The 12,362-nt window shown below is 30.2% G+C and overlaps 1 protein-coding gene across 1 annotated transcript; it reads left to right on the top strand.

Annotated features, from left to right (window-relative positions):
- Positions 1 to 7,200: 7,200 nt before the first annotated feature.
- On the top strand, positions 7,201 to 9,690 carry LOC110710761 (suppressor of disruption of TFIIS-like). The gene is made up of 8 exons (XM_021889095.1): positions 7,201 to 7,348; positions 7,536 to 7,620; positions 7,750 to 7,815; positions 7,898 to 7,995; positions 8,101 to 8,226; positions 8,326 to 8,532; positions 8,665 to 8,730; positions 9,245 to 9,690. The coding sequence occupies exons 2-8, from the start codon at positions 7,569 to 7,571 to the stop codon at positions 9,398 to 9,400; spliced, it is 771 nt and encodes a 256-aa protein (XP_021744787.1). The 5' UTR covers positions 7,201 to 7,348; positions 7,536 to 7,568; the 3' UTR covers positions 9,401 to 9,690.
- Positions 9,691 to 12,362: the final 2,672 nt, after the last annotated feature.

Below are 12,362 nucleotides of genomic sequence, written 5' to 3' on the forward strand. Positions count from 1 at the left end.
AGAATGAAGGATACGGATTAGGCATTGAAATTCACAAAATTATAAGTGGTTGTATGGATTTGCATGATGAGATAATATTAAATGAGTTTTGGGTAATGAAGAGATTAGTACGTAGTGATGTTATTATTATTATTATTATTATTATTATTATTATTATTATTATTATTATTATTATTATTATTATTATTATTATTATTATTATTATTATTAACTCCGTTATATATTATTTGCAACGATTTGACATAAAGTAGAGAGAAAAAATGTCTAATCGTTGCAAATAATATGTATTGGAGGTATTACTATTATTATTATAGAGAAGGGTAATTAATCCAAAAATTTTCCTTTACGTTTAAGAATTATAAGCAATAGATGATGTGGTTAGTTGCAAGTTATTATTATTTGTTTATGATCTATATGTTTGTTCTTATTATAAACATGAAACATCTCTATGCTCATAAGCTAATACCGAGTTAGTGAGATTAATTTGCGCATTTCATAAATTCCACCATTGATTTATGCAAATGACATAAAAAGAAATTCTTTTCAAAGAAGATTTTTTTTCCCCTTTGTTTAGGAATATATGTTGGCGCGACGCTAGCTACTTGCAATATGTAATATTATGGGTGTGCTACGCTCATTTATGCATGTGTGATATAAGGTGCAGTGCTTTCTTGCCTAACATTCATTTAGTGATATAGGAAAGCATTTTTTGCACCCAAAAAAGAAAAAAAAAAAGGAAAGCATTTCTCTCAATAATGGGTGTGCTAATATTTATTATATTATTTTTTTTTAAATATGAGATTATTACAATTTTTTTATTATTATCATTATCTATACTTTACTTTATATCAAGCTTAACTCTTTTTATTATTATTATTATTATTATTATTATTATTATTATTATTATTATTATTATTATTATAGGGGAGGGATCCGGTAAGAACCCCTCCTTATGTAAGAATCCTAGTTATATAAGAACCAATCTCATCCGTAGGATTAGATTAGGATGAGCGGTCAAGATTAAAACAAAAAAAAAAAACTCCCCCAAAACCCTCCCCAAACGTTCATACTTTTCTCTCTCCTCAAACTTTCAATCCTCTTTACTTTCTCTCTCCTCAAATCTCAAAATCTAGCCCAAATTGCTGCAAAACAACCTAAATTGCTCAAATCAGGTACGTTTTTCTTTGATTTTGTTCTAATTTTATGAATTTCACATGATATTCAAGTCGATTTTGTGCTTTCAATCACATGATGTTTGCAAATTGGCGATTTTGATTTTTGCGATTTGATTTTCATGAATTTTGCATGAGTTAAAGCCGATTTTGTATGTTTTTCTTTTCGATTTTGTTTAAATTTCTATGAAATTAGCATGATGTTCAAGTGGATTTTGTTTTTCTTTTCGATTTTTTTGAGTTCGATTTTTGAAAATTTAGGGCTCGAATTTAGGGTTCGATTTTTGCAGCTTTAGTGTTCGAATTTAGGGTTCAATTTTAGTTCGATTTTTGTTCGATTATTTTGTTCGATTTTTGCTCGATTTTAGTTCAAATTTTGCTTGATTTTAGTTCGATTTTGCTAATATTTTGATTTTTGTTCGATTTAATTAGTTCAATTTATGTTCGAATTATTTTGTTCGATTTTTGTTGTTTGTTTTCTGTCAATTTCGAACAGGCTTGTATAATGTTCTAGACTCTTTTTTTTTTTTAAAATTATGTTCTAAACTCATTCTATTATGTTCTATGTTTAAATTAATGGATAATGTTCTAAACTCTTTTTTAAAAAAAATTATGTTCTAAACTCATTCTATTATGTCTACGTTTAAATTAATGGATACCCGACAACATAATCATAATGGAGGTGGATCTTTGATTTTCACGATATATAATTCCACGTTTTAAAAGCATTGCTAAATGCTGCTGAATTATTCAATGGGAAAATGTACCGAAGAAAATTCAATAATAGAGCATCTAGAACAGAGACAACATAAAATTAGTTATCATCTCGACCTATCGCTGTCAATTCGTTCATAATACGATGTGACATTACAATCAAAGAGGAATCATAAAAAAGGCGTAAAATTAGAATGCTGTCAAAATTTTGATCAATTATACTAGAATGTTTGGTTTTGATAGTTCATTATTAGAGTTCATATGAGATTGCAAATAATATGAAGCATTTGCTGGTAGTTGCACAAATTTAGTCATTTAGGTTAGTTCATGTAAAAATAAGAGTATTATAGTAAGATATTAGGTTAGCACTTGCAGTAGATAAATTTGCATAATATTTTATAGGAATGGAATCACTGGATGAACATCCAACTGTATATTTTCCTCTGTCAGACTGATGTAATTTACTTGATAACACTTCCTAGTAGTACTGTAGTAGTTGTGTTGGGTAATGTGTGAGCTATGGTGGTTGTTTTAGCAATAATGGAGGCATTTGAGTTTCTACATGTGATCGTTTTCCTCTACTTCTATGGGAGGGTAGTGTGTTGATCTATATCAAAAACCTATTAGCTCAAGTGGTAGAGCACTATGCAAACTGCATAGATGATGTAGGTTCGAATCCTACATAGGCTATATTTATAAATAACTATATAAAAAAAAACTTAATCATCGTTCTTTCCTTAGAATAAATTTAGAAAAAATTAGATCATAATTCATAATGTTATAATTTAGAACATAAGAAATAATTTTAGAACATAGGGAAAAAAATTAGAACATAGGCTCAAAAGATAGGTTTAGAACATATAAAGAATTGAAATTTAGAACATGGACAAAAACACTAAGAATATAGGAAATGATTTTAGAGCATAGGGGAAAAAAATTAGAACATAGGCTCAAAATATAAGTTTAGAACATAGGAAAAAGTTTAGAACATAGATTAAAAAAAAATTAGAACATGAAAATGTAAAATTGAACATAAATCGAAAATCAAGCATAAATGGAAAATCAAGCATAAATCTAAATTTAGAACATAGCAAAAAAAATTAGAACATAGGGAGTAAATTTAGAACATAGAAAGAAATTTAGAACATACACGAAAAACTAAGAATATAGGAAATGATTTTAGAGCATAGGGGAAAAAATTAGCAATAATTCTTGGGTGGACCAAAGGTCTCACGTGCCAAAGCAAGTTATATAAATTTGACTCCATTTACCTAGAGGTCACTATATACAAAAATAAGGTAATTATATCAAATTATATAAATTTTGACGACATTTACACAGAGGTCATTATATATAAAAATAAGATAACAATAACAATTCTTGCACGTAGGTCACTATATATAAGAATAAGGTAACTTTATCAATTTTGATGACATTTACACAAAGGTCACTATATATAAAAATAAGGTAACAATATCAATTTTGACGACGCTTGCACTTAGGTCACTATATATAAAAATAAGGTAACTTTATCAATTTTGACGACTTTTACACAAAGGTCACTATATATAAAAATAAGGAAACTATATCATTGATAACTATACACAAATAGAGGTAACCATATCATTGATAACATGGTTGAACCTTGAATCTGCACATCCAATTCCTTCTTAATCAAGTCTTTCACCTCAGAGAAACCAAGGCACCAATGCTCCATACGGATCAATCTTCTGGCAAGTAATGTTCTGCATGACCATATTTTTTTTTTACTAAAATTAGAAAACCCAACTTATGCAAGATTAAACATCAACCTATATAGCAATAATTTCAACTAAACCTTAACTGTTACTTCTCTGCTTCTTATACTCTATTTAAATATATAAAAAGAGAACTAAGAGGGATTTCATTAGAAAAGAACTCGAGATCGAGATTAAGAGAACAAATGAAGTGGCAAAAGGAGAAGCTAGATGTAATCCTGGTACCAGCAGGGCTATTCATGATGTTTGGTTACCATATCTTCTTGCTATATAGATACCTCAGGAATTCAAAGTATACCGTACTCGGCTTTCATAACCACTGCCAAAAAGAATGGGTCAAGAAGCTTATGCAGGTTAGACTACCAAACTAACAGACTCCATCACTAATAATCACAAATTAACAATGCTTTTGCCTAGAAAAGGATCTTGCTCTCTCGGAACAAAGAGTAATAGGGCTCAAAAGATATGACACAAATGATCAAACAAAATCTACAAAGAGTTCTTATAGCACCGCAAACTACACTAGAGCAATCACCAATTAATTGGCCAAATTCATCAACAAGAAGTTACACCCAGCGAAACATGAATTGACACAAACACATATACTTTGTGGTGCTTGAAGTTACTTAACTAAATAATTATTAGCAATGCAGATATAAACATCATTGGAAAAAGGCAAAATCCAGATTTCAGAAAATCATCATTATTGACTAAATTGTAGTATATGTATGAAATTGTGCGATTAAATAACTATACAGAAAGCTGAAAACAAGCCCTCAAGCAAACCACCACTTCCAGAATACGTCAATATGAATCCCGCCTTCTCTATTCAAATCATTACTATACATAAATTGAGTTGAGCAAAGAGCTACACACATTGAATTAACATTATTCAACAGCTCTCTTTTATGTCAAACTAAAAGAAAGGGAAAAAAAGAAAAAAAAAAACAGAAAAAAAAAACCTGATGTTACACTGCCTTTGACATGATGCTCCATTCGATCACTAAATTAATTAACCCTTTTTTTGTATGTACCATAATATAAACACAATATCTGAAACATTACCTTCGAAAAATCGAAAAAACAGTACAAATCATGAAGAAAAAAAATCGAAAAACCCTAGATCTTCAATAATCTTCAATACGAATCAAAATTCAAACAAAAATCATTCAAATAGTTTAAATTAAAGAAAAACAACAATGAATAACCTCAAAATTGCAGAAATCCAGTGCAAATCATGAAAAAAAAATCGAAAAAACCCTAGATCTTCAATAATCTTCAATACGAACCAAAATTCAAACAAAAATCATGCAAATAGTTTAAATTAAAGAAAAACAATAATGAATAACCTCAAAATTGCAGAAATACAGTGCAAATCATGAAAAAAAAAATCGAAAAACCCTAGATCTTCAATAATCTTCAATACGAACCAAAATTCAAACAAAAATCATGCAAATAGTTTAAATTAAAGAAAAACAACAATGAATAACCTCAAAATTGCAGAAATACAGTACAAATCATGAAAAAAATCGAAAAACCCTAGATCTTCAATAATCTTCAATACGAAACAAAAATCACACAAACAGTATAAATTAAAGAAAAACAAAAATGAATAACCTCAAAATTGCAGAAATCAAATGATAAACAACAATTATACCAGAAAGTGGTCGAGTAGCTGAAGAACGAAGGCCTCTTCTCGGTTGAACTGTACCACCACCTCTAGTTCTTGCCATTGAAGAATAATTCGAGCAATTTTACAGAAAAATCGGTGTTGATTTTGTAGAGAGAGAAAATGGAAGAACGGAGGTCGGAAGAGAGAGAAAGTGTGTAGGCTGCGTTTTTTTGGGAAAAGAAATCAAATGCATGCGTTTTGGGTGGGAATAGAGGAAGGCAGGAAGCAGTAGTAAGATGTTGGAGAGAAAGCTAGAGTCACGTGATAATACCGGGTCCACAATAATTTATTGTGGACCAGGTTTATTTAAGTTTTTATAAAAAACTAGAACATAGGCTCACAATATAAGTTTAGAACATATGCAAAAGTTTAGAACATAGACAAATTTTTTTGAACATAGACAAAAAATTTAGAACATGGAAATATAAAATCGAACATAAATCGAAAATCAAGCTTTTTATGTTCTAACTTTTTTCTGCTTATGTTCTAAATTTTTGTTTGCTTATGTTCTAAATTTTTGTTTGTTTATGTTCTAAATTTTTTCTACTTATGTTCTAAAAATTTTCCTATGTTCTATATATATATATATAACGTAATTCAAATACGTTAATATATTCGACTAGATTCATTTACACCTCTAGTCATTTGTCCGATTGATTATTTTTTTTGGTGTTTAGAGAGCCACAAGGGCGGGGTGAGAATCGATCTCAGGATCTCCTGGAATCGGGAGGGAAGCTCTAACCACTTGAGCTATCCCTCACTCTCGCTCTTTGTCCGATTGATTATTGAAGGCATTACACTTGACTTTGTGAGTTGTGGTCAAGTTATGAACCCATTTTATACTATGTGTCAAAAAGTCTATAACTAGTACACTTATAAAGCATAACATGACATATACTTTATTTGACTATAGTTAATAACGTATTAGAAAAAGACTTCCATTCTTTCAACTAGCTAATACGCGTTAATGATGATTAATCATTAATGAGAAACCAACGCCAATTTTCTGCACTAAACTTAGATTGATTTTCAATAATTATGTAAATTAATTAAACAAATAACTGTTAGCTAGCCAGTTTGCACAGATCTGAAAGTTTGATAATTCTATCCAAGTCTTTCTTTAGTTAAAGTTGACGATGAGATACATGCTGTTGAATTTTTTTTGAAAGAACATGCTGTTGAAATTAATTATTGGTGAAATCATTAATGTCTTGATGAAATTATTGTCATCCATGAGAGTATGAGACTCAATTATATGAATGGCAATCAACTAATCATATAATTTAATAATGAAGAGGTATTTTGTGTGTAACCTGTGACACGTTACAACATTATATATTTTTTAAATGTTTAGATAGCTACAAGATTAGCTATATTTAATGTATAATCTTAAGGCCCTGAGATCGGATTTTGCAAAAATCATGACATGGATTATAAACAAATTAAAAGAAGAGATTGGATTATATTGGAGTTTATATTATAGTAAAAGTACATCGATAGATAAAACGCGTACACCTAATTTAGATAACTAATCGAAAATGATACGACAAACTTTAATAAAATCATACCAAAGAAAATTTCGCATTTCATGCATGAGTATGTGGATCCACATAAAGCATGAAAAATGCCAACATCAAACACCCTTTGTGATTCTTTCTACACCAAAATAAAAACCGATCAATTTTCACTTTATCAGTGTTATTAACCAGGCAAAGCTCCTCCACTAATAAAGATGACCCAAAAATACAGTAAAATATAATTAAAATGAGCACCAATTTGGGTAATTGAAAAAGACAGTTAACTAAAAAGCAAATTAAGGTGACAACAGAAATAATTTGTATTGGTGTTTAAATAAAATAGAGGAATCATACATCAGATGTCATTCTTCCTAACCCCTCCACTCCCAATCCTATTTATTTGTAGTTTTATGTGCTAACCAAGAGATTCCCTCCTTCAAATTCTTATAAATACTCTTTCCTCTTAATCTTGTTTTGTGCATCCTTTCAAACTTTTCTTGCTTGATTAATATTAAGGTAATGGTTGTAAATGCTCTTGCTTTAATTAGTTTGATTTTATACGTGTTTCGTCTGTTTTGACGTAATTGTCACAAGATATATAAAAAAAGTCAATATAGGAAGAACTTTTTAAGAAAGAATGCATTTTTTACTTTTTTATTTTAATTCACGTTTTTAATAATTTTGGTGTATTTATATGTGGTAGATTTATTGCTATCTACCCTCCAAATTAAAGAAAATGGATGCTGTTGTGAGCTACAATGGGGCTAAGTATGATTGCCTACTTTTTGGTAAGTTGCAAAAACTTAAAATTAAAATTATTTTTACTATGGAATTAAGTTAATTGATGAATTATTCTAATAAAAAGTAGGACTTGATAATTTTTGTGCTAATATAATTATGTTTTACATAATTTTTAGATTTGGATGATACTTTGTACCCATTGAGTTCAGGGGTCAACTTAGCTTGCAGAAAGAATATAGAAGGTATGTGCCCAAATTTAAGGAAAGGGGTATGTAGTATTATTATTAACTATAATCCTGCAATAATATTGATATTTTGTGACAGATTACATGCTAAAATTCTTGCATATGGATGAAAGTGAGGTCCCAAGGATGTGTCTAGATTTGTATAGGGAACATGGTACCACTATGGCAGGTCTTAAGGTATGAAACTTCTGAGACTCGAATTCGAGAACTTACATCCTTACATGTTACATACCCCTGTTAGGAGCCCCGAACTTGAATAAGATTTTAATGATATGATTTCAGGCACTTGGGTATGAATTTGACAACGACGAATTTCATGAGTATGTTCATGGAAGTTTGCCTTATGAAACTCTGAAGCCTGATCCTGTGTTGAGAAACCTTCTGCTGTCGACTCCCCAACGTAAAATTGTATGTACACTTACTGTCTTAAGCTAATATAGATATAGTATGGTTAGTTTGTTGTATGATCATTTTAATAATTTGTTTGATTTGTGTGGTGTACTGCAGGTATTCACTAACTCTGATAAGGCACACACAGCTCGTGTGCTTAATAAGCTCGGTTTAGGAGATTGTTTCGAGGGTATAATATGTTTTGAGACCCTTAATCACCAAGACAATAATGAACCAATATCTAAGTCACATATTTTGTGTAAACCATCTGTTGAAGCTATTGAAGCTGCTATTAGTATCGCGAACTTAGATCCTAAAAGAACAGTAAGAATCCTTTATCGCCTTACTTGATCCTGTAGTCTGTAATAATAATCCTCGAAACAAAATACTTTTTGTCCAATTATTTGTCAGTTCAACTTACACAGCTAACGCGATTATTATTGATCCTTCCTTCAGATTTTCTTCGATGACAGTGCAAGAAATATTGCTAGTGGGAAAGCAGCTGGACTTCACACTGTTGTTGTAAGCATTCTTTACTTCAATAATCTACAAGATGATATAAAGGGCATATTCTTTATCAGTATCTTTGTTTGCTTTACACTAAATACGAAATACTTATGTTGTTTTTTCGCATAAGAGAGGGAATTGTAGAAGTGTAATACAATGACTATACCAACCATCTTTCAGAAATCTAATCAGATAGCACTAAAAACACATACAAAAGGCTAAAATTTACCCATAACTGTCTACAAGTTGCAGAAATTTGGTACTAGTGCATTATGAGTATCCTTCTAGCACAAAAACTACTAGACTTATCAAGCCGGAATTTTACACTGAACTTATCTGAACGTATTGTTATTAGTTGTCAAATATACCTCAGATTTGTTAGCCTTGAATTGATCATCTGGTTTTTAATTTTTTATTTATTTTTTTATTATGATGTGAAATTATTATCCGAACTTGTTAGAGATAAAGCTTTGATTTAGTGAATCTTATGATATAGGGATCAACTAAAATATGGAATTTTATTATGTAGGTGGGGAGGTCAGAACTTGTTCCAGGGGCTGATTATGCATTAAGGAGTATCCACAACATGAAAGAGGCACTTCCTGAAATCTGGGACGCCGAGGCAAAGGAGCACCATGAGCAAGTCCTTCAGGCAGCAACTGCAGAGACCGTTGTTCGAGCATAATAAACCACCGGTCCACCCTACCATCAAAGTCCTCCATCCTCGGATCCTCCCCTATCCCCCAACAAAAAAAAAGAGCAAAAAACATCCCAGTGGTAAAGCGTTATTGATTACTTCAAAAGGCTTTATCAGGGGTGACAGAAAGAAGGGTGAAGTTTAGAACGCTTCTGATGTAATTTATGATATAGTATATGCAAATTATTAACATATTGATCCACTGTAATTGCTTGTATAAGCTTGCCAAGAATAATAAATGACAAGGTATGCAGCATTATTGCAGTTTCTTCTGCTAATCTAGCAGCATGATTTTTTTTATTTTTTTTATTTATTTATTATTTTTTTATGTATGAACCTTTTTTATGATGAACTGAACTAATTGAACGGAAACAATTGCTATAAACCTATGGACATCTATGGTGAGCTTTGAAGCATCTGAATTACATGCACAACTTTATAGCACAGAGCATAATTTGAGAACACGTGCCACTCCAAAGTGTAAGCGCCACACCTTGCATTTGAGAGACTATGTTTATGATCATAATCTTCCGTGCTATACAGGTACATGAAACTCTTGGCCAATTTTCCCTTGTTTTATGGCTAACACTAGCTAAAACAGACACACTCGATAATGAGCAGCAGCATTAACAGGACGCATAATACCTATGAATCTATGATCTCATTTTTAATTATCTAGAAGCAAATATTGTGGCTAGAAATTAAAATATGTATGATGATTATTGCAAACAAAGGACCACATATTTTTGTTAAAACAATCATTCATGCACCAACTTGTTTAAAGTATATCAGCAAGCACTAACCAAGGATAAATCTAAGCCACTAATCCTAGATTTGTTTTCTATATTACTAATCAGTATCCATCAAAACACAAACATAGCCAGGAATGTGAGAACCTGACACGACCTAGCAACATCAGCAAGCGCATAATGCTGTGGCCTGTACACTGCAGTTGAAATCTGCAATTACCAATTTACTACAGCACGTTATACGACTAATCTGTCATAAAAAGTACAGAGATTAAGGATGAATTGATGATCTCTACCATTGTGGCAATACAACCCATCTCTACCTAAAGTAACAAGGACTACTACAGTCTACAGAGTATACACTAGCAGAGGCAACTGCATGATTCTGTCTTTTTTGGCACAGAGAAAATATAATATAGACACAATAGAGCTCTACTAATAGTTAATAGATTGTCAATGGATGAGTTTTTCTGGTTAAGTTTGAAATGACAAACATGAATATACTTGTTAGAAATCAAAAGCAACACAGTTTAATAAGAGAAAATTCAAGTTTATCATCTATTCACCTAGATAACTAGGAATTATCAAGGATCATTTTCATAGAAGTGCATGTAAGTTTGGGGATGTTATTGTGATTTTCATATTTATACAAATTTTTCCCTAGACTCTAGTCTAGGCTGCTTTCCCTACACCCCCTAACTAACTACGTCGTTTTATCCCCTTTCCCCCACCAGTTTTTTTTTTTTTCTCTTCTTTACTCTCCATTCAAGCTTTGAAGAGATAATATTTCTTTCCTTTTCTCTCTCCTCATTTTACCAATTTTAGTTTCTCTCTCCTCTTTTAATTGATTTCACTTTCTCTCTCCTACATTTTTTGATTTTTTTTTTTTTCAAATTTTTCTCTTCTTCCATGGAGATTTTTTATCTCAATTGCATTTGATTATGATTGTGCCTCTATTTTCCTCCTTGGTTTACTCGACTCATTTAACAATCAATGTGAATAATTTGTCACTCAATCAATGTGAGAAATTTTGATTATAATGCTTTGATGTCATAGTTTTTGTTGTATTGATTTTAATTTTGATAATGCTCTGGTTTTAGTATTGTTATTGTTTTTATTAGTTGATTCATATATAGTTTTGGTTGTATTATTCTTCTAATTTGATTTTTATTTGTGTTATTGTTTTTATTTTGTAATTTTGATTGTTGTCTTTCCAGTTTTGTGTGTCTTACATGAACATCTATAGTAATTGTAATAATATTACTAACCAATTATTTTTATTAGCTTGTTGTGTCATATAAAATAATCTTAGTTAAAAAAATGATCATTTGTGCAATAGTAATTTAAATGTTCATTTATGTTTAATGTATTTTTTTTAGTAAACTATAAATTTATTTTTGTTGTATTTATATATATATATATATATATGTTGTCCATATGAATTTCAATAATTTTCATTCTTTTAAAGATGCTCATATCTATTTTAACTAGTTGATGAACGTATTTTAATATATTTGTTCCCTAAAAAAAATCTTAACATTTGTTATTTTGTTTTGTTGTAATAATGTTCAATTATGCAATCATAAATGTTCATTTATATATATACTTGTGTTTATGGAATTATAAGTTGTACATGTGACGTTTAATGATTATATATCAATATTTATTGTTTTATAAATGATGTTTAGTTATGTAACTATATAGATTATCATTTATATCTTCACATATAGTAATTTAATTGTAAGTGATCAAATGCATTATTGTAATTGACCATTACTGCTACTATATATGTTCATTTGTTACATGTTTATTTATTGCAGTGGGAAAAGAGGATGCTATTAATTTTGAAGAAGCAAATCAGTTTGATTTTTGGGGGAAGCAATTTCCTTCTGAAGATGACGCTTATGAAATGTTTAACGAGTATGCTTTTATGAAAGGTTTTGGAATTAGAGTTTGGAAGAGTAAGAGGCGAAGGGATGACTCATTTTCTATGAAAGGATTTATTTGTTCTAATGAGGGTTATAAAGATAAAAAGTGTAGCTTAGAAATATTAGGTCCTAAGAGAGACTTAATACAAGAATTGAGTGTTTAGCTTTAATTTTGTGCAGTTTTCTATTGATCATTCAGGTGTTTTATGAACATATAGTGTCAAATATTCTAATATATATATAGTTAGTGAATTATTGTTCAAAGTCGAATAT

This window comes from Chenopodium quinoa, unplaced genomic scaffold, assembly GCF_001683475.1.
Source record: "Chenopodium quinoa cultivar QQ74 unplaced genomic scaffold, ASM168347v1, whole genome shotgun sequence".
Classification (NCBI taxonomy): Eukaryota; Viridiplantae; Streptophyta; class Magnoliopsida; order Caryophyllales; family Amaranthaceae; genus Chenopodium; species Chenopodium quinoa.